The 23,384-nt window shown below is 33.3% G+C and overlaps 2 protein-coding genes across 2 annotated transcripts; both read left to right on the plus strand.

The window, feature by feature from the left end:
• Positions 1-642: 642 nt before the first annotated feature.
• Positions 643-996, plus strand: LOC134688011 (DNA-binding protein HEXBP-like). Its single transcript, XM_063548479.1, has one exon. It carries the CDS (start codon positions 643-645, stop codon positions 994-996), a length of 354 nt encoding a protein of 117 aa, XP_063404549.1.
• Positions 997-1,613: 617 nt separating this feature from the next.
• On the plus strand, positions 1,614-2,228 carry LOC134688012 (uncharacterized). The gene has a single exon (XM_063548480.1). The coding sequence runs from the start codon at positions 1,614-1,616 to the stop codon at positions 2,226-2,228; it is 615 nt and encodes a 204-aa protein (XP_063404550.1).
• Positions 2,229-23,384: the final 21,156 nt, after the last annotated feature.

The following is a 23,384-nucleotide window of genomic DNA, read 5'->3' on the forward strand; positions in this document are numbered from 1 at the left end:
TATTGCTCTAAAGACAAACTTATAAACCTAGATACTTTTTTGAAGAATTATAATAATGGCGGAGAATGAAGACGAAGTACAGCATGTCGCAAAAACAAAAAGACCAATTGTTATGTCAGATGTCTTTACTGGTGAAGAAGAATGGACAGATTGGCTATTTCAGTTTGAAAGCTGCTCATCATTGAACGACTGGGATGATGGCTCAAAATGTAAATTCATTATAGTTAGATTGAAAGGAACGGCAGGTAAGATTTTAAGCGATCTAGATGATGACACTAAGAAAGATTAGACTAAATTAAAAGCAGAACTAACTGCAAGGTTTGACACAGCTACAAGACCAGATCTTTAAAAATCAGAGTTTATGGGAAGAAGAAAGAAACCTTCGGAAACATATTTGGAAATGGGTAATTCAATTAGAACTCTGGCACGTAAGGCATATCCATCTTTGTCAAATAATGTCCGAGATGAATTAGCCAAGGATCAGTTTTAAGGGGCCTAGATAAGACAGAATTAGCTTTGAAAGGGAGACATGCAAATCCGAAAACGCTTGATAAAGCTATAAGAATGGCGTTAGAATAGGAAGCAGTGGAGAAAGACGTTAAGGATACAAATACTGCTCCAGAACAGAAAATTTTGGCCACGATGACAGATGAAACAGGTGCATGTGCAAGTATCAACCCGCCAAAAACAGACGAGCTTATTGGTCTGATGACAGACATGATGAAACTGATGAAAGAGGATAAAGAAAGAACAACAGTTTCTTCTAGATATCAGCCACGTGGTAGAGGAGGCTATGGTCGAGGGCAGCAAGGAGGAAATCAGAAGGACTTGCAATGTTGGACTTGTTATGATTTTGGCCATACAAGCAGAGAATGCCATAAAAATAGACAGACGGGACAGCGCGGGAAACCTGGTGGTTGCTGGACATGTGGGAGACCTGGACATATTAGCAGAGATTGCAGCCAGAATCCGGGAAACGAAAACAGGCTGATGTGAAGGGTCACACGTCAGCCAAAATATTGGACCCTGATAGAAATTACCCTTTGGATGAAGACAAGGTAGAAACTGACTGTTTTAGCACGGGACTGTCAATTGTTTGTAGTGGGAAGATTGAAGGAAGACTGGTGGATATGTTAGTCGATACTGGCTCAGTAAATACACTGATAAGTGAAGCTTTGTGGGAGACCTTACGGAGTAACTTGTGCACGAGTGATAGGTACAGGTGTGCAGCAGGTAGTAAAACTAATGTACCTAGTACACTTGAGTTAGTAAGGAAACAGCACAAGGTCGTATCAGCAAATGGTGAACCTATTGATATCTTAGGGAAAACACAACTAAGTATTTGTATAGGACAGGAAGTGAGAAGACAGTCAGTTTTAGTAGGTAGGGACCTGGCACAGGAGTGCATCCTTGCGGTTGATTTTATGAGGGCCCATTAATTGATTATTGATTTTGATACCATGGCATTGAAAACTAAAACAACAAATATTTGCCTTAAGAAAGGAAACGCTAATCTTGCGTGTAACATAAAATGTGCTAAAACAGAAGTAATTCCTGCTGGACATGAAAAGATTATTGACGGAAAACTTGTTGCTAAGGGCAGAGGAGAGGTTATGACGACAAATTATGTCGGTATAATTGAATCAAAATTAAGGCAAACAAATAAGAAACCTGTACTGTTAGCGCGAAGCCTTGTAACGTCCCAAAAATTGACTGTACCATTGAGGGTAGCAAATTTTTCAAGTGAAGACGTGACAATCTACAGAAACACTACTCTAGGGATTTTCTCTACGATTGATGAGAACTTTGATAAAGACAAGGGTGTTTGTGGTGCGGTAAACAGTTCTACGGTTTGTACTGGCATCAGAAACACAATTGATAATATGCATGTTGATTGTTCATTAAATCTTGAACAAAAAGGAAGACTCAATTCCCTGTTAGAGGAATATAGCAGCATATTTTCAAACGGACCAGCTGATCTTGGTCGAACCTCATTGGTGAAACACCACATTGGAACAGGTAGTAGTGGTCCCCTGCGACAAGGGATAAGACGTGTGCCTATACGCAAGCAGAAAGAAATCAAAGATCACATTGACAACATGTTACAGGAAAGGATTATTCAGCCATCATGTAGCCCTTGGGCAGCTCCTGTGATTTTAGTGCCTAAGAAGAATGGTAGTACTAGGTTTTGTATTGATTATCGCCGGATAAATTCAGTCACTAAATAGGATGCATATCCATTACCACGGATAGACCAGACGTTGGATGCTCTTGCAGGGGCAAAATTATTCTCTTCTCTCGATTTAGTTAGTGTTTACTGGCAGATAGAATAAGATGCTGAAAGCAGAGAGAAGAGTGCGTTTACAACCAACTGGGGACTTTACGAGTTTAATGTCATGCCGTTTGGTCTTTGTGGGGCACCTAGCACTTTTCAGAGACTGATGGAAACAGTCCTGGCGGGATTACAGTGGGAACTGTGTTTAGTTTACCTTGATGACATCATCATCTTTAGTCACACTTTCGATGAACATTTAGTCAGACTCAAGGAGGTATTCGAAAGAATTCGAGGAGCGAACTTGAAGTTAAAACCTTCCAAATGTCACCTTTTGAAATCAAGAATTAATTGTTTAGGTCATGTAATTTCAGAAAAAGGTATTGAACCCGATGAAGCAAAAATCAAAGCTGTTAAGGACTGGACCCCTCCAAAATCTGCAACAGAAGTTCAGCAATTTCTTGGATTCGCCTCGTATTATAGACGATTTGTTGCAAAATTTTCAGATATTGCAACACCATTATATAAATTGACTCAACAAAATACACCATTTATTTGGAATGATCGATGCCAAGATGCATTCTTGGAGTTGAAGAGGAAACTAACGACGGCACCTATTTTGGCTTTTCCGCGCAGTGACTGTGAGTTCATAGTTGATACTGATGCGAGTGATTTTGGAATAGGTGCTGTACTCTCACAGATCAAGAATGAAAAGGAAGTCGTTATAGCTTATTCCAGTCGAACATTAAGCAAGTCTGAAAGGAACTACTGTACTACGAGAAAAGAGCTTCTAGCATTAGTGTTTTTCATTAAACAATATCGTCATTATTTGTATGGCAAGAAATTTCGGGCAAGAACAGATCACAAAGCACTGAAATGGCTTTTCTCAATGAAGGAACCGGAAGGTCAAACTGCTCGGTGGATCACACAGTTATCAGAGTATGAATTTTCTATAGAACACAGAGAAGGTAAACGTCATAGAAATGCAGACGGAATGTCTAGAATACCTTGCCACCCGTATGGTAATGAGGATAATAATAATGCTACCTCTGTTGTAAATAAGCAATTTTGCTATGAACAGAATGATACGTCGAGGAGACAACAAGAACTAGTGAATAAGAATGATACATCAGCTGGTTCTGGAACAGCATGTTGCAGCTCTAGAATCTCTGATACGTCATCTACGTTAAGAGACCAGCCATCAAATGATAGTTTCCAGAAAGCGCAACAGGAACAAGACAAAGACATTTATATGGTGTTATCTTGGGACATTAGAAATAGACGACCAGAATTCCGTGACGTTGAAGGAAAAAGTCCTGTGGTTAAGGACTTGTGGAGCAAGTTTGACCAATTGGTATTACACAATGAAATGTTATATATAAGATGGGAAAATGCAAGGAAAGAAGAATATAAACTGAAGATGGTTGTACCACGTAAATTAGTTAATGAAATACTATACAACCTTCATACTAGCCCACTATGGGGACATTTGGGAGTGTCAAAAACATTTGGAAAAGTTTCTGAAAGATTTTTTTTGTTTGGACTCAGGCGTGACGTTGAAAATTATGTCGCTAACTGCGTTGAGTGTGTTACAAGGAAGAATCCGAGTAGAACAGCTAGAGCGCCGTTACAGTCCCATTATTCTGTAGCTTCATTTGAGAAAATAGCAATTGACATATTGGAAGTGCCTATGTTGGATCAAGGAAACAGATTTATTATGGTAATTGGAGATTATTTCTCTAAGTGGGCAGAGGCTTTCCCTTTAAAGAATCACACAGCTCCTGTGATCGCCGAAATCCTCATTGATCAGTTTGTAAGTAGATTTGGTGCACCATTCCAATTGCATAGTGACCAGGGGCCTGAATTTGAGTCTCGACTGATATCAGAACTATGCAAGTTACTAGGAATTGATAAAACAAGGACGACTAGGTACCACCCTCAATCAGACGGTCAAGTTGAGAGATTCAATAGAACACTGCTCTCTATGCTCAGCAAGTACGTCAAAGAAAACCAAAGAGACTGGGATGTTCACCTACAAAAAGAGATGATGGGGTATAGAACTAGTGAACATGAATCTAAAAAGTTTTCCCCGGCTTATGTTCTTTTTGGAAGGGAACTAAGACTTCCACTGGATGTGCAGTATCAGTTGCCTGATGGCAGCACTGCAAAACATGCCAGTGAATATGTGACGAGAACTAAGGAGAGATTTTTACAGGCATACGAAGTAGTAAGGGAAAATCTAGGACTGTCACAAAAAACAATGAAAGATCACTATGACAGGAAGGCATTCGGTTAAGCGCTTGATGTGGGTGACAAAGTTTGGTATTATGATCCTCGAGTTAAGAAGGGGCGATCGCCCAAGTTAAATCGTCCGTGGAAAGGTCCATATACCATAAAAAAGATCTCAGACCTAGTGTATAGAATACAGTTAGATAACACAAGAAAGAGAAAAGTTGTTCATTTTAACAAACTGAAAAAGTGAGCAATACAGAAGAGAAATATCGAACGTGAGATAACCACAACAGGAGATGATATCTGTACGGATGTTGACGGAGAAGAACAACCGACAAACCGTCAGCCTTTTGGAAGATTAGTACATCATAGAAAAACAAATCTCACTAGTGGTAGATTTGATATCCGAGGGATAGTCAGACTTATAAATCGAAAATAAACGGACAACGCCATGGCTAAAATATTAAACACAAACAGACAAATAATAGTACACAAAACACAACATAGAACACAAAAGACACAGCAACACAACTCAAAAAAAAAAAAAACAAAGGTTGATCTTAGGTGCTCTGGAAAGGGTAAGCAGATTCTTCTCCACTTGTGGCACCCGTCATGTTGCTCATGTTATTACAAACCCGGTAAGTAGGTCACATAAGAAACATATCAATATCATCTGTGAAACGGTTATTCCATTACGGTCAACCAACTCGTGATGGCATCCTTAAAATTTACGAAGGGATGATTTCAACTTTACCATTTGAACCTACTTTTATTTGATAATTTAAATTACACGTAATCATTGAAAACTATGATTAAATGAAAAAGAATAAAGCTACAAAGGAAATAATTTCAGCTGCCTTTTTTTAGGCTTCTATGTCTATAAATTCCAGTAACACCAGCATATGGAGAATATATCTGTTTATATGGTATTTCAGAGTATCCATTTTCTATCATGCTACCCGATTAGGGTTTTTAGGGTCCTTTAAACCATAATTGTAAAGTGGTTAAGAGGAAGTCACCACTTCGACCTTTTTAAAGACGCAATTATATTGTCATCTTACCGTTATAAATAAAAGCAACAGTTGTTTACCACTGTCAATAGTCATTAAAAAATCGACAATAACCAATCCGGTACTATTTGATAAAATCAGCCTTGTTCCTGACTTGGTACAAGACATTTTATGAAAAAAATGGTGGAATACACTTGGTGTATGACTAGCAAAACCTGGCACTAAATGGCAATGTTAAATATACCTTTAAAATGACATCAATACGCGACAGGAATACATACAAGTCCGCTCAGTACAGAAAAATACATGAATAAATAATATAAAAGTAAATTAAAACATGTAAATCACAGAATAATAAAGAACACTTTTAATATTATTATAAAATTAATATACGACAGTACACAAGCACAACACGTTAGAATTATGAACTGTGCGGCACACAAATGTTTCAACAACACAAAAGGTGACGTCACAGGTTAATATCTCAAATCAAACCATAACGTTGGGATTGACTTTGAGATATAATCACAGGCACTTGTTTCTGTCAATATGGGGTTTACTATCCATACCAGTACAAAAAAAACACAAGGTAGCTAACGGGAATTTTCAATGTGTTCCCTTCAACCAATATTTTATTACTTTCCCTTGCCCTTTTAACGAATAAAAGTACACCAGTCTCTCGGTAATTGATTTATCTTTACAATGAAACAACTCTCACGTACCTTGAGAATACCCCTCAAACAGTATAACACACTTGAGATGAGAATTATTGACCTTTTTCCAGATCATTGAATTTGGAAGGACTTAACTTCCTGTTAACTTACGAAGTTAATATAGCACAGCAATCTTATTGGTCCAATTCATCTGGTTACCTGTTTATTTATACTAGTTACCAGAAACCAGAAAAATGTGACCAATGGGATTGCACAGTTTTATTAACTTCCTAAGTAAACAGGAAGTTAAGTCCTTTCAAATTCAATGGTCTGGAAAAAGGCCAATAATTCTCATCTCAAGTGTGTTATACTGTTTGAGGGGTATTCTCAAGGTACGTGAGAGTTGTTTCATTGTTAAGATAAATCAATTACCGAGAGACTGGTGTACTTTTATTCGTAAAAGGGGCAAGGGAAAGTAACAAAATATTGGTTGAATCGAACATATTAAAAATTCCCGTTAGCTACCTTGTGTTTTTTTTTTGTACTGGTATGGATAGTAAACCCCATATTGACAGAAACAAGTGCCTGTGGATATAATGGAATATCGGTTTCACTGATGACGACGGATTTGTTACTATGATTGTTACAATAATTCCGTCAACTTTTAGTTTAAACATTAATTTTAGTTTCTTGTGTACAATTTGGAATGGCGTTCGTTATCACTGAACTAGTATATATTTGTTTAGGGGCCATCTAAAGGACGCCTCCGGGTGCGGGAATTTCTCGCTACATTGAAGACCTGTTGGTGACCTTCTGTTGTTGTTTTTTCTATGGTCAGGTTGTTGTCTCTTTGACACATTCCCCATTTCAATTCTCAATTTTATTGTATTTATTTATAGTGGATTAGTAAATAAGTTTTGCAATTTATGTTTATCCCTTTCCACTTTGCGGGTGCGAGTGCTCCCTTGCCGCGACATAAGCCTGGTTTTTTTTTCGAGTCCCTGAAATTTTCATCTCGGAACAGGAATCGAACCAATAACAACCTCGAATGTACCAACTGAATAAGGCTCATCAACCTTGATTAAAATAACAACCCGAGGGTGCCATATGTGCAGCAGTATCTGCTTATTTCAATACACTTGACTTTTTAGTTTTGTTAAAAGGGATTTCTGTTCTGTTGTTTTTAGTAAACCAGATTAAGGATGTTCGCTGCTCAGTTTCAAAATAAATAACTTTTCATAAAACTACGACATACGGAATCTCTATAGCAAACAGAAATGTATCTGGTAAACGTTCAAGAGCAGTAATAGTATCAAATCAGATCCAATTGACAAACAGTTTTAATTTGTTGATACTAAAAAAATAACCGAAAAGAGTTTGAACATATATAATCCCATTGTGACTTTTTAAATGCCCATTTAATTAGGTTTGTGAATTTTTCCTCAATAAGATTATGAAGCAAAGTGTTATATAAGGTACAAAAATTAAAAACTTTGAAAAAGATTCAAAATTAATAATATAACCATACAATTTATCAAGTACTTCGAACCAATTTTTGACACTCCAAAAGTAATTAACTCCTCTATTTTCAATGGCCGTTATATTTCAAAATATTTTGGCCACGAGCATCACTGAAGAGACATGTTTTGTCGAAATGCGCATAAGGTGCAAGAAAATTGGTACCGTTAATTTTATTACTACCACTTGGTCGATGTCTCAGCTGGTGGACTATTAGTCCCCGAGGGTATCACCAGCCCAGTAGCCAGTACTTCGGTACTGGCATGAAAATACGGATTTTTTTTGTGTTATTACAATTTGCTGTTATAAAAGTATTATAAATGATTATAAATTAAGGAATGTATCTCCCTTATGCAAAGCTCTGATTCCTTTCACGGATTTGGCTATACTTTTTGGACCTTTTGGATCATAGCTTTTCATCTTTTATTTAAGCTTTGGAGAGTTGTCTCATTGACACTCACACCACATCTTCCTTTATCCATTTGGATTGTCGAAATGCGCATCTGGTGCAAGAAAATTGGTACCGTTAATTTTATTAAACATTGTTGATACTTTTAATGAGCAAAAACAATAATTGCAAAAATTGTCTACCATCTTTAAAATGTTAAATAAAGAGACAATATGATTGAATATGAGGTTTAATTTGGTTGTAATTAATAAATGTATCATCAACTACTCTATAATGAACAGCACCACTAACAACTAAGTAACATTTTGATTAATAATCGAAAAAGTAGTTTGGAAATCATATTAACGTTATATCACTCAAAATAATTTCTTTTATCAGCAACATATCATTTTTGTATATATTGTGTGCATTGTTTATTGAAACTATTTCGATTGTAAGACAAATGTATGAATGTCTTCAACATTTCTTTTGCTTTCTAAACGAATATGAGTTTAGTTTGAATCAATTTATTCAGTTATATTACAGGAAAGATAAAAATCAATGCATTATTTTGGACGAATGAAAATACACTGTGTTGTCTTATTTTTTTCGTCTATTTCCAGTTTAAGTTAAAAAATATCACAGCTGTTTGCAAAATTTGGCAGAAATCTGTTGTTTGACTTACGTTTTTTTATGCCTATATTTTATCATTCTTAAATGAAGGGATCTTCTGAAATAATTATATATATTATATCAATAATAAAAATATCCCTATGAGACAGGCTATTCAGTGTTTTAACGCAGATATGCATTTAAAAAGGGTTTCATTTGAGAGAATTAAGCAGCTATCTTTATCCTTAAATTTCTTCCGCTGTTTAAAAAATATCCTTTGAATGAGTTTAACTTAATGTCTCCTGACTTGAAGAGTTGCTACAAAATACACAATACAAGTGTTGCTGTATTTCTGATGAGCTGTGGAGCAGTTCATACCTACATTCCAGGAGATTACTAAATTTTCAACTGTATACGTGTAAGTAACAAAAGCAAGACTTATCCAGGTCAATTATGATGTGGTTGATTGCAACACATATATCTGTAGAAAAGTAACTCGAATGGTTCAGTGCCCTTTATCGATCAGTGTCCTCTCGAGTTTAATGTAGCGATCGATAGTGAGTCGGAATATAACGACAAGACCAGTCGGGTTAGTAGAAAAGATAAACAGTAATATGATTAATGTATCATTGTACCAATTATCTCTGTTCCCTGTTCCTGATATGTTACTAAATAATACTTATTATTGTATTGTTACCAAATTACACGAGGGACGAAAATAAAGGAATTGTGACTGAGTTCAAAGGTGTTAGCAATTGGATACTTGCTATAGCTGTTGTTTGATATGTATTGGTATTGTGTAAAATTTCAACGTCCTTGTTTAGTCAGTCGATTATGGCTTTGTTTTTCCAAAGAGAATATTTACAGTATCTTCAAATGAACGTGTTTTGTTGTTTATAAGAAATTTGTATTTTTCATGTAGTTTGAGTTTATATTTGAAATTTACAACCTTTAAGAACGTTTCAGGGTATCACCTTCCCAGTAACCAGAGCTATGGTACTGACATGATACGGACAATGTGCTATTAACATTGGCTGTTTCGATATTTTTCAAACTATTTTAAAATCAATGATACTATCACCCTCATACAAATCTCTTATAGTGGTTCAAGCTTTAATTTGGCTAACATTTTATCTTTTGAATACGTTATGGATTTTCAAATATTTTGGAGTGTAACGTCGATGGAGTTTAACATCATTTATGAAAAAAATGCGCATCCAATGCAGTAAAAATATTCCCGTTAATGTCATTTCAATGTCCTGATGGATAATGATTTCTTTAGTGAGGACTCTGTTTCTAATATCCATTTGACTTGGCTCAGTACTTAAACATCCCGTCATTGTGTAATTGAGTAATGGTAATGGTAATTTGTTTGTACTTTTGTCTTTCGATTTTGCTAATGTGCTTTGTCTATAAGCCTTTTTGGGTTTCTTTGTGGACAAATGTATTTGTCTTTTATTGTTGTGGTTAAAAGATTACAACACAATGTTTATAGCTATACACCAATTTCTGGCTTTTTCACCCGTTATGTCTGTTTGTTTAGTTCACAAAGCGTTGTCAATATAATGGAATCTTATGCAAATGTCATCCAAGTCAGATTTTTTGCTAGTTAAAAAATCAGGTTTTACCCACCATTTTCTTCATAAGAAAACGCCTGTGCCAAGTCACGAATACTACAGTTATCCATTCGTTTGATGGTTTTGAGCTTTTAATTTTGACAAATATTTGGGGACTTTCCCTTTATAATTTTCATTAGAGTTCAATATTTTTTTGTTATTTGACCTTTTTACTTATATTGAATATTGTATGGTATTTGGTTTAAAAAAAAATGATACGTACACATCATAATGAAATGCAAACTTTACGGAGAAATTACCGAATATCAGGACATGTCCAAACTAGCATTTACTGGTGATTATTGATAACACTTCGTTTAAAACAAAGAAAGACTTAGTATTGATTATATATCTAAAATATGAAAATGTTGCAATTTCTTACTTTTTCTGGCGATAAGAATCCGGCGATGACAATTCCACCTAGTAGTATTTGTTGTATAGTAAAATAACTTTAAGAGAAATTCACTCTCCTTGCCTAATAAATCATTAATTCTAAATATAAATATTACTGCAACGTTTTGTACACATTACCTGACCTGATGTTTAAACGGGAAATTGAAACATTTCGACATGCATCAATGATAGTTCAACTTATTCACATTCTATCGTAGCAGACGTTTTTCATATATAAAGAGTCGATTAGTTTAAATCATTCAAATACATTACGGTATTGAATTATTATCCATTAAAAAATATATCTTTTAAGATTGAAGGCTTATTTTTGTAACTTCATTGGGGTGTTAAACTTTGACCGAAGTACATTTTGTATGAAGCGCTTCATTCTAAAATGTGCGCACGGTCAGCGCTTTGAAGTAAATACTCATAATTACTTTTTTTTAGCCAGGATCATGAAAACACGATTTCATCAAGTGTTTATTTTATTCACCTGTGTACTTCATTCTGGGACATATACATATATAATTGTTATTAGATTTTTTAATGTCAAAGTTTTTTTATTCTTGTCTTTCGTTTTTGCTAATGTGCTGTGCCAATATGAAGTTTTGTTTTCCGTTGTTGACATATATGTACATTGTATATATAATTTAGTAATTAAGATTATAACACAATGTTGACTGATGTACCCCTATTTTTGATATGAATACTCATTATGTTCATTTGTTTTGTTCGCACACGGATTTGTTTTCTCTCGATTTATGACTGTTCAACACCGGTATACTACTGTTGCCTTAATTTATACATACTTTCCTCAAAAGACAGTATTACTTCTCATACACTTGAGTAAAAGTACCACTAAAGAGGTTTTCAACATATAGCGTGTTTAAACTAGTTTGTGATACCGTGTAGCGGGTTATTTTCGCAGGTGTAAAATTTCGTCATTGATGGACAACAAAGTATACAAAACTGCTTGGCATCATATATATTGTACACTGACTGACGCTGGTCAGTGACATGTGCACTCTCATGTAGGTTTTACACAACCCTGCAGCTTTTATGACTAAAGCAACTTTTCAGTGGATAACATATACAGCTGAATATTGTCTTATCAGCGACTAAATGCATAACTTCTTTAAATTACATTCTAATGTTTATTAATTTTTAAAAAGAAAGATATTAATTTATAAAACAAATATCATTGTTATTTCTCAGAAAGGTTTAAATCTTTCCAAAAAAGGAATATTTAGATATGTTGTACATTCAGAAATTTGTGCATTCATTTACCATAATTGTTACAGAAAAAAGGAAAGGAATGTGATCCTAAAATTGTACCAATTTCAGGAAATACTGCATTCAAATAATGCTATTAGATTAGATATATCAAGGATTTGTATACCCTGCAGATCCTTTGATATATTAAATGTAATTTTTATTTTTGAGAAATTTATCCTGTCAATTTTGTTATAAAATGAAAACATTAAAAACAAGAATATGTCCATAGTACAAGGATGCCCAATCGCATTATTATTTTCTGTATTCACTGGACCGTGAAATTGAAAACTTATTTGGCATTAACATTAAAAAGATTATCATAAAAACATGTGAAATTGAATAACTAATTCATTTTGCTTTTTTATCAATCATGCTTAACATAGTTCATAGTATCAAAGAGTCAAATTGCCAGTCTGATAAGGTCTTGCTCTGTCTATTTAGAATTGGAATGAAATTATAACATAATCTGTTCTCCATGATAAGGCTGAATCAAAGCCCACTTTGCGTTAAACCAAACAAATACTCGATCCATCCGAAATACATGATAAATCGCAGCCAGGTCTGTAAAGCAAAATAATTAAAAATGCCTCAAATCTTTATTTTATTTGAACGAGAAATGTACACAAAATGTGGGGAGTTTGGATACTTCTGCGTGTGCTGTGGATGCTTTTTAAATAATATTGACCTAGCAAATTTCAAAATATTTTAATTTTGATTAACTTTGAGCATTGATGATGTAAAATAACTCCAGTATCATTCTCATGGAACTGAAAAAATGCAAACCCAATGCTGGTTTAATAGCGATGACAATAAGGCAGATAGTTCGAATGCTTAGTACGTAGTTGAAAAAAAATACTGAAGCTGTACGTCAACTTCAATCACTATTCGAAGTATGCATTACTTAAGTATTGATATGAAAATTCAAGGATGTGTTCTTCCCCTGCACGCATAGCTTTCTACATTTTTCTTCTTCTTATTATTTTTTTGCCAGAAACTGCCTCGTTTACCTTATCAATAAGTACGACCCTGTTATAAAATAAATTAAAGGAATTGGATTCGGTTTATCTTTCTTAGATTGGGTCAGTTCTACATCTGTCTTATGTCTATAGGCTACGTTACCAGAATTCACTGGAACATTACTCATGTTTCTGGATGCCAGTGACGATTAAAGCTTCTCAAGAGTTTCCTTATCTAATTCTCCATTCCCATTTTCAGTTTAGTTGAGGCATCTCTAACCCGGATTTCAACTTTTCCGACGTTTTTTTATTCCTCTCCCCCTCATTCCTTAGCAAAATCTGATTCAGTTCATTCTTTCTATTGGTCTTCTTTTTTTATTTTTTGAATAGGGGGGAATTATAGTAAAGATAATAAACAAGTCAGGACTCTTTAGCTATGAAGATGTAAATTTGTAACTTAAAACTGTTTACAAAACTTTACATTTTTCGAAAAACTACGGATTTTATTATCCAAGGCATAGATTACCTAAGTCGTATTTGGCACAACTTTTTGGAATTTTGGATCCTCAATGCTCTTCACTTTTGTACTTGTTTGGCTTTATTAATATTTTGGTATGAGCGTAACTGATGAGTCTTGTGCAATGCAGACGAAACGCGCGTCTGGCGTACTAAACTTTGATAAATAATTAGTTATTTTTTTAATATTAGAAAATGATCTTTAAGTATTAGAAAATGATTTTTGAGTATTAGCAATTGATTTCTAAGTATTAGAAAATGATTTTTAAGTATTAGAAAAATGATTTTTAAGTATTAGAGAAAAAAAAATTAATACAAGAAAATACTTTCGAATATCTAATATTAAAAGATGAATTTCTGATATTACAAATGATTTTTAATATTAGAAATTCATTTTATAAGTCATGTATTACAAATTCATTTTAATTATAAGAAAAAGTGTTTTTCTTTATTATTATTAGAAAATGATTCTTAATATTAAAACAGAGCTCTTTTTCTCCACTTTTTTTTGTCAGACCACCTTTAAGTTTAAAATAGATATTCTGACACTGACATGTCTCACACAGAAGAAGAAATAATGCATGGATCCCTTATTTGTTTATTAATGCAAATAGAGGTTTTTAAGCTAAATTAAGAATCATATTAAGTAAGCATTCATACGATTCCAAGATTACATATATATCACGATATATTTTTGTTTATTTTTGCCTCACCTTGATTGTTGTCTGCATTGATGTATGTCAAACTACGTCATACCGAAAGTGAAAGTTAAAGCAAAACTTTCAATATTAAAATACATACCAGTGATGATGGATATTGACCAGGGTTCAGAGTCAGAGAAAGGTGATATGATAGCATGATTGACACTGGACGTGTGTATGGAAATTATATGCATGGAGTATATATGCATGCATGATTTCCATGTATGATTATCTTAAAGTAATGCATTACATCGCATGTTTATCTATTTAAATAGAAATATTTAATTTGGCTTACTACGTCCTTATATTTGAATAAAGTAACGTTCATTTTAGTTGAAAATTGTTTAAACGTTAATTTTAAAATATCTAAATTAAAAATTGTTTTCTGATTTATGTCAGATAACTCTGGTTTATTTTCCCACCATTTATCAATATGGGAGATAATACAATTCGGTTTTCACTTTAAGTCTACTTTGAACAAAAAAGAGTTAAAATGTTTATGTAGGCTCAAATCATAAGCTTTCACCAAAGCATTTGGTGTTAGGAGTTGTTACACTTCAGACTTAGATCGAGAATCAAGTAAGACACAATATGACTGCCTCATTTGAATTCTGGCATTACAATGTACACCATATTAAAACAATAAATACTTTTATAAGTAGCAGTATAAATGCTGTTGGAGGTTAAATGGTTGGAGTTTATATGATGCGGACAACAACTTGAAACAGTGCATGTATTGTTGACAGCAGAATGAAACATGTGTTATTTACCTGAATATTTCCCTCAAATCAAAAGAAGACAGATAAATTTTATATATTGTATAACCATAGTACTGCTTTAAACATAAACAATCATTAAATCAGGATTAATTTGAAGCAGATGCACTGTATTTAATGTATAATTGTACGGCGTTTAGGACACACACGTAGTTAATAGTGAGTCGTTGGACCTTCTGGTCAGCGTAACATCGAATAACTAGTAGATAATAAGAAGCTGATCCAGCACGTCCTTTCAGCTGTAAGGACTGAGACGTGAATGTGATTTTTTAACGACCTTAACTACCCATTAGGGTCTACACGGTCGAAGATAACTCACTAATTATATATAAGTAACGACAAAGTATTAATAAAGTTATGAAGGTTCTTCGTATTGGTATATGAAATTTTTAAACGTTTTATAACAAATTAATTAAACTACATGTATACATTAATGTCTTTAACATGTTTAATAAAACATTGATAAATACTAAGATCTATCAAATTTATACTAAGATCTATCAAAATTAAATTTTGTAAAGATTTAAAATTGAATCAAATAACTATACGTAAAGATGAAATTTTGTTTAAATTGAAGGTAGATTTATTAACAAATTGTCGGCATTCCTTTGGGTAGGAACTGTGCGCCTCTCCTTGATGACCTTTTCTTATTTTCATATGAGTCTGAGTTCCTTCAGAAACTTGTTAAAACAAGAAGATAAAAGAAGCCAAATCATTTTAATTCACATTTAGATGTATTGCTGATGTTCTTTCCATTAACAATACAGACTTTTCTGTTGTGTTCCATTAATATATCTTCCATAACTAGATATTAAAGAAACAACAGACACACATATCGATTCGATAGACTTTTGGAATTGAAACATAGTACATAGGGATGTCACTCTTGCATACAAATGACGCTTTTAAAGAATTAATTATCACAACATTCGTGATCCAGCTTCAAGTAAGATTCTAAATTATCGACATAACAAACAGTTGTTAATCTATATGATAGTGACAGCTAATGAATGATAACCGAACAGTAAATTATATTTGTTTGAAATCTTGTTAAACCTGCTCGGATAAAATGCACGAACTTCTTGACTTTCATAGCGCATAATTAACGCGTTTACACATTAGAACAATATAGTTGTTAATCATTATATGCATCTTACAGATATCGTATGCTTGAATCAACTTTCCCAAATAAAGATTTACTTAAAGCGTGAATATTTTGATCCGTATCGGTTTTTTTTTTATATATTATCATAAACTCCTGATTTGACTAAATAATAATATCCCGATATTGTCCTGATATCGTCAGGTAAATACGCTAAATCACAAGCTTTAACTGACGAAACACTCAAATGCTACCGATCCTATCATGCAATATGGAGACGTAGTTGCATGGGTGTTTTACAATTAAAAAGGCTTCAAAAGCGCGTATGTTGGTTAAAAGATCCGCATTTTTAAAAATTATTTTGTAAATATCCGTAACAGTGAGCGGCGCAATATCATTAGTTGTTTGAATCTTTTGTGGTAAATATTGATATACGCAAGTTATATATGCGATTGCTGCATTTTTAAAATTGCTTTTTATGATAAAATATTTCATTGAATTAATATAAACGCAGAAAATTTCTTTTGATTGAATACGCTTTATATAGAATTTCGAATCTCTGAGTAAATGCATTGAATATTGCATTTCGAACTTTCGACTTTTGGAAATTGAATCTTATTGTTTTCGATCACTTTAGTTGTCCCAAATTGTTTTGATCATTTGTTCAAAACTTCTATATTTCAACCACTAGTTTAATCCAATGTTAAACATGACAAGTCATTGAAATATTGAAATAAAAATTATTTGCCTTAGAATCTGACCATCGATATTTTTATTGAATGTCTTTTGTTATATACATTAAGTTAATATTGTGTTCAAAGCCTTAAAAATCTTAATTAAACATCCTCATTTTATTGATATAATTCTATTTTAAGGTTGAAATCTAATTACCTCAATAAAATTAATGAAATGGTTTCAATAAGGTATATATACGTGCAGAATAATATTTGAAAAGGATAACATATTTCTGACCTTAAAAGTTGTCATATGTCATTTATATAAAGTACAAGTGACTGTGTATTATTTTTTAAATGTTGGCACAAAGATAAACAGCAATTAGCTTAATCTTCATTGCAACATTGATTTTATATGAAACAGTAAAAAAAACCATTTGAAACAGATGAAGAAAAAACACCCTATATGTTTACATACATTTGATTTACTTCTTCTCACGTTAAATTATAGATTAATGAACAAAGTATATTAATTTATAAATTAATGAACAAAGTATCTTAAATTACAAATTAATCAACAAAGTAAAGCCTGAAATAAGAACGTGACTTATATCTTATATATGATTATTAAAATTGCATACTAAACATATTTATTATGTTAAAAATAGAAAATAACATAATTATATCGATGTTAACATACATAGTTTAAAAAAACACTTTTATAAACAAGTTCACACTGCACATTTGAATTATATATGGTATGCAGTCAAACGATGAAAACTGTTTTAGAATACATTATATCACTCTAAAAATTGAAACAATAACATTGAGAAAGGAAATGGGGAATGTGTCAAAGCGACATCAACCTGACCATAGAGCAGACAACAGCTGAAGGCCACCAATGGGTCTTCAATGTAGCGAGAAACTCCCACACCCGGAGGCGTCCATCAGCGGGCCCCTTAAAAGATATACATGTATACTAGTACAGTGATAATGGACGTCATACTTAACTCCGAATTGTACACAAGAAACTAAACTTTTAAATCATACAAGACTAACAAAGGCCAGAGGCTCCAGACTTGGGACAGGCGCAAAATTGCGGCGGGATTAAACATGTTGATGAGATCTCAACCCCCTATACATCTGGCCAATGTAGAAAAGTAAACGCATGTATGTAAAGTATACCAATACGCACATTAAAATTTGTTCAAGAGAAGTCCGAGGCCGATGTAATATCCAATATCTGACTACGAGATTTGCCTTAGTAATATGACAAGCATACAATCTCTTAAAATAATTCTTTGATAAAATTCCTTTTGAATTTTAGGAGTTGAGAGAAACCAGCCTCATAATGACGATCTGTTTAAAATAAGAAGAGGTAAATGCAGTGTAAAAATAACAAGTGATATACCTAGGATAAAAATCAATAAATTGGAAAAGCAAAGTTTTAAAACCGAATGTCTCAAAGAATTCTAAATTACACCTTTTGCAGTGTGGAATATCAGGACCTAGTGGATTCATAGATATGGTTGACACTTTTGACCGACCTGGAACTGCAAATGCAAATTCAACGTATGCCAGATCCGGGACTTATGCCTATGGATTAGCAAATAAGCCAGGGGAAAGAATTCCTAAAGCAGGGGCGTACGCTGAAGCTGGTGTTGGTGAAGCCAACGCAAAATGGAGAATGTTCGAGGCAAAAGCAAAAGGTCCAAATGCAGGAGCATATGCGGGTGCAAGTCTTATAAGAGTTTCTGCTATGGCCATTGCTGGAATCGGCACTGCATCAGCAAACGCAGGTCCTGTAGGTATAAAAGTAGGATTGCAACTAGATACTGGTGTATCTGTCGGTGTTGACGGCCTTGAAGCAAATTTCATCGGAATAGGATTTTCAATTGGTCTGAAAACTGGCATAAGTTTTCGGGGATGTGAAGCGAATATTCATTCACTTTAAACTGTTTAAAAGGACACCGTAAAATCCGTCTTTTTACAAGATTCCTATTTCTTTCCTTGTATGATAATTTTAATAAATCAATTGAAGTAAATATTTTGTAGATACTTTTTAGTCAGTTAATTCTAATTCTAACGTTCATAGTGCTATATATATCTAACCATCAACCCAACAATGTTAGATTTGTTCTTCCCTCGCCGGGATTCGAACCCATTCTACTGTGATATCGTGACACCAAATCGCCTGCACTGCAGCCGTATGCCAGACGACAACCTGGACTCTACAATAATAGAGCTTTCGCTGGCCGTGTGTTACCTTTCCTCGTCAGTTTTAATCTAGCGGCGTACTACAGTACATGATATATAAGGCATGAAGATGTATATACATACATATATAATACATTTGACATTTTTTTGCGGATACTGCGCTATTTATCAAATGTATTTAATCAAAATATCAAGTTTCACTATTCGGAATGTGTTTGCGGTCTGGTACAATATATTGCAATCGAACAACTTGTTAAGTAAAAGTACATTATTTACGAATTATGTGTATTGATGCAATCGAACAACTTGTTTTTATCAAGGTACTGAAGTACTGTACATTGAATGACCGCAAGTTATGTTGAATGATGAATAGTAATAGGCAGTAATATGCTACCTGCCAGACAGATATATATCATTAGTGGTAAACGGATACAACGGGAAAACAGTTTTGACTTACTACTATTGCATGGTTCAACTTGATGTATATTTTTACCACGTATTAGGACAAATGACAAGCATACACTATTTTACAAGACGCGTTCTTTTTTTATTTTTAGTTGCGGAGAGAAAGCACTGTCATTATGGTAATTTTAATGCACGCATGTCAAGTGATACTAGGATGAAACCTATAAATAATGAGAACTTAAAAAACTGGGCAAGAAAAGGTGTTAAACCAAATGTCTCAAAGAATCAGAAATTGCAGCCATTTCACAGTGGATTTTCAGGTCCAGATGGAGTCATAGATATGATTGACACTTAGGACCGACCTGGAACTGCGGATGCTAATTCTAAGTATGAAAGGTTTTACCTGTTTACCTGTACTGCAACTCCCTCCTATGTCAGGAGAACCACCAATCCTTGCATCGGTGTAATATCACTCACGGTTAAAATCCTCAAGATTATGTTTAAAAGATAAAATCTTTAAAACTATAAAAGAGATATTAATTATCTCCTCTGGGGGATGTGACCTTATCACCAATATTTGCACTATTCTGGTATGCGTTAAAAGTCATCCATCATTCAAATATAAAAGTTGCTTCTTTCACATTAAAAACGGTAAAATGTAAATACACTATATAGAAAAAATGTTCTATCTTTGAGTATGTCCCTTCTTTTCAGTTCGATATTTCACGCTTTTAATCACTGTTTAATTAATATTGCCCGTTGCTGGAATAGTTTATGACACAGACCTCTCGATAATGTTTCTATTCTATTCTGTGCATTCTCATTTAAAAATCGTTGAGCAGTCGATAACTAGCTGACACAAATGTTCGTCATTGGTTATTAATTCTTGGTTAAGATCCTGATCCTCTAGATTTTCTGTCAATACCTCGCTTATCATATGTAAAAAATCATATCTAATATACTGTAGCTTAGAGCACTTTAATATGAAGTGAAGTATATCTTCTTTTTCCTCTGCACATAGCTGGGTCGGGGACGTATGCCTATGGATATGCAAATAAACCAGGGGAAAGAATTCCTAAAGCAGGGACCTAATGCGGAAGCTGGTGTTGGTGAAGACAACGCAAAATGGAGCATATTCGAAGCAGAAGCAAGGGGCCCAAATGCAGGAGCACTTGACGGCGCAAGTGTAACTGGAGTTTCTGCTATGGCAACTGCTGGAATCGGCACTGCATCAGCAAAAGCAGGTCCTGTAGGTAAAAAAGTAGGATTGCAACTAGATACTGGTGTATATGTCGGTGTTGACGGCCTTGAAGCAAAATTCCTCGGAATGGGAGTTTCGATTGGTCCGAAGTTTTTTGGGAAATGAAGTGTCTTTTGATTTTGGTAAGTTTCATTATAAAATTGGGTGTCACATTGGAATGAACCTATTCTCAGACTTTTTCAAATTTTAATCAAATAATGTAATAATTTTTTTTTCCTAATATTTTACTATTGTTTAGCGAGCATATGTAGCTTACATTAAACTTTGTTCAGCTACTACAAAAACATAATATTACCTGGCTAACATTGTTGAGATTTGATATAATATCAAAATGAGTTGTCAACTTTTATTTTGGCCGCTACTTTATTTTAAATGAGATGTTTAATATATTGAATTGCTCTGAATTGATCATACACATGCAACTAATTGGTTCGAATGTAGAGTTGTTTTTAAAAAATAAGCAAATTTCACAAAGTAACGCAGATATCATTTTAGTGGAAAACAATATTTTGTTGTTTAGATTTTCATCGACCTGTTTTGTACATATATTCACCTCTTTTTTTCAACCAGATATTTCAGTTAAACAAATATCTGAAATTTTAGGAAAATGTATTAAACTAACAATTCTTCACATAACCAAACTATTAAAAAGGGCATTCCCTACAATTTTAATAGAAATTCTATGTATTATACATTGTGTATTGATGATGAATGAGGTTAAATAGCTATATGCTTATTTGTAGCACTACTTATGTCAAAGACTTTTTCAATTTCAAAAATTAGAGAAAGAATAAATTGCTTTTATCAATTTTATAACTTACATTCCTTTGCTATTATTTGTATTTAATTTGTTACATTTGATTTCAGCTATCATATTGATGTATTTGTATTTACTTCTTCTGTATGTTCATTTTTTCATTATGTTCTATTTGAGTAATACATACATTTGTAAATAAGCTATGATTTCTAAAATATTTAGTAAATAAAGAATTCAACATACCAACGAATGAACTTAAAGAACACTGATTCACTAGAGAGTATAACAAGTATGTAATAAAACAGCAAAATAGAAATAAAAAGATGGGAACAAATCTCCAACCAAGTCACAATCTGTAAATGTAAACAAGTATAGGTCTACGTACAGCATTTTTCACTGAGCCTTGGCTCATACCAAACATCAAGCTATAAAAGGCTCAAAAATTACTGATGTTATAACAGTTCAAACAGGAAAACCAGTAGTTTTATCTTAAAATTTAACCCTATACACATTGTAACATGAGAAATGAGAAAAAAATATGAACATATCAACAAACAACAACCACTGAACAAGATGCTCCCGAATAAAGATAAGTGTAAACAAATGCATTGGGTTTAAACACTTTAACAGACATCAAACTTCACCCTAAACTGAAACAGTAGTGTAACATAACAACATAGAAAGACTCACTAAAAATGACTACATATTGAAATGTTAACAAGATCACTAAGAAATGTCAACAATAAATAGTACATCAGCTAGTTCTCAAAAGCGGTCTAGTTAAGGAGTTTGTGTTACACCCCAGGGTACCGCGATTTTTTTTGATAGAATTCAAATCCATTATTTTATTGATAGAATACAAGATGTTCAAAATTTAATTATATTTGTTAACAACTAAAACAGATACAAAACTATCATATTTAATAAATGTAACTCTGAAGATATTTTGTTGTAAAAAAAATTTTTTTTTTTTACATTACAAACAATCTGATTTTTCGGGTAAAAATTAAGGCATATTTTCTCCTTTCATAAAGAAGTTTGTTATACAATTACACGTTTTAGTTAATTTAATTTTCGAATTAATCATTATGCAATGTTTAAATCATTTGTAGTATTTATTTATCGTCTAAAATAGGAAACATTTAATAAAATATATGTACCTGCATATACTCGTGAAGTACCGGAAACCATCAAAATACCGTCTTTGATTCAGTATACAACATGTACAATGTATTCACACATAAGGATCATCAATTTGAAACGGAAAACAAACATTTAATTGTCGATTTATGATGTTTTTGTGAGACAGATAATTTCATAAAGTGAATGTGTAACGAAATATTTATGAAAACGTACGAATTAAGGTGGGTTTGTTTTGCGTTCAGAAAAGGTGCACTCTATCGAACCCAATAAAAGTGTGCTTGATAACATTTTGTGTTATAGCTATGTAGTGATTGACTTAAGATGGTCAAGTCATTTAATCGACAAACATCGCTTTGAACAAACGTTAACTTGTCAGTTATTGGCAATACCAAACAAGTACAGAGTTGAAAAGCATTGAGAATCCAAAATTCGAAAAAGTTGTGCAAAATACGACTAAGGTAATCTATGTCTGGGATAAGAAAATCCTTAGTTTTTCGAACAATTCAAAGTTTTATAAACAGGAAATTTATAAAAATGACCACATCATTGATATATATGTCAACACACAATATCCATTAAGAAATTAGAACGGCAGGTCATTGGGAGGGCAAATCATTACGTTAAGTTCTAGACCATCACAATTGTGTTCTTGGGAATGGAAGAAATGTTTGTAAGTTGGGGGAAACACAGTTGCTCTTGTTGAATTCTTTGGTTCGGAAAAGAGTAAAAAATCTTATAGATTTACACCTGAATGTATTGATTTATTTGTATCACATGGAAGTATGTGCCACAAAATATATGTTGAAGATGAAATAGCGTAGAATGGTTTCAGCTTAACAGGAAGAAGCCGATAACAAAATGATTCTTAATGCAAAAACATGCAGCTGACAAAAGTTACGACCCCATT

This window comes from Mytilus trossulus, chromosome 10, assembly GCF_036588685.1.
Source record: "Mytilus trossulus isolate FHL-02 chromosome 10, PNRI_Mtr1.1.1.hap1, whole genome shotgun sequence".
Taxonomy (NCBI): Eukaryota; Metazoa; Mollusca; class Bivalvia; order Mytilida; family Mytilidae; genus Mytilus; species Mytilus trossulus.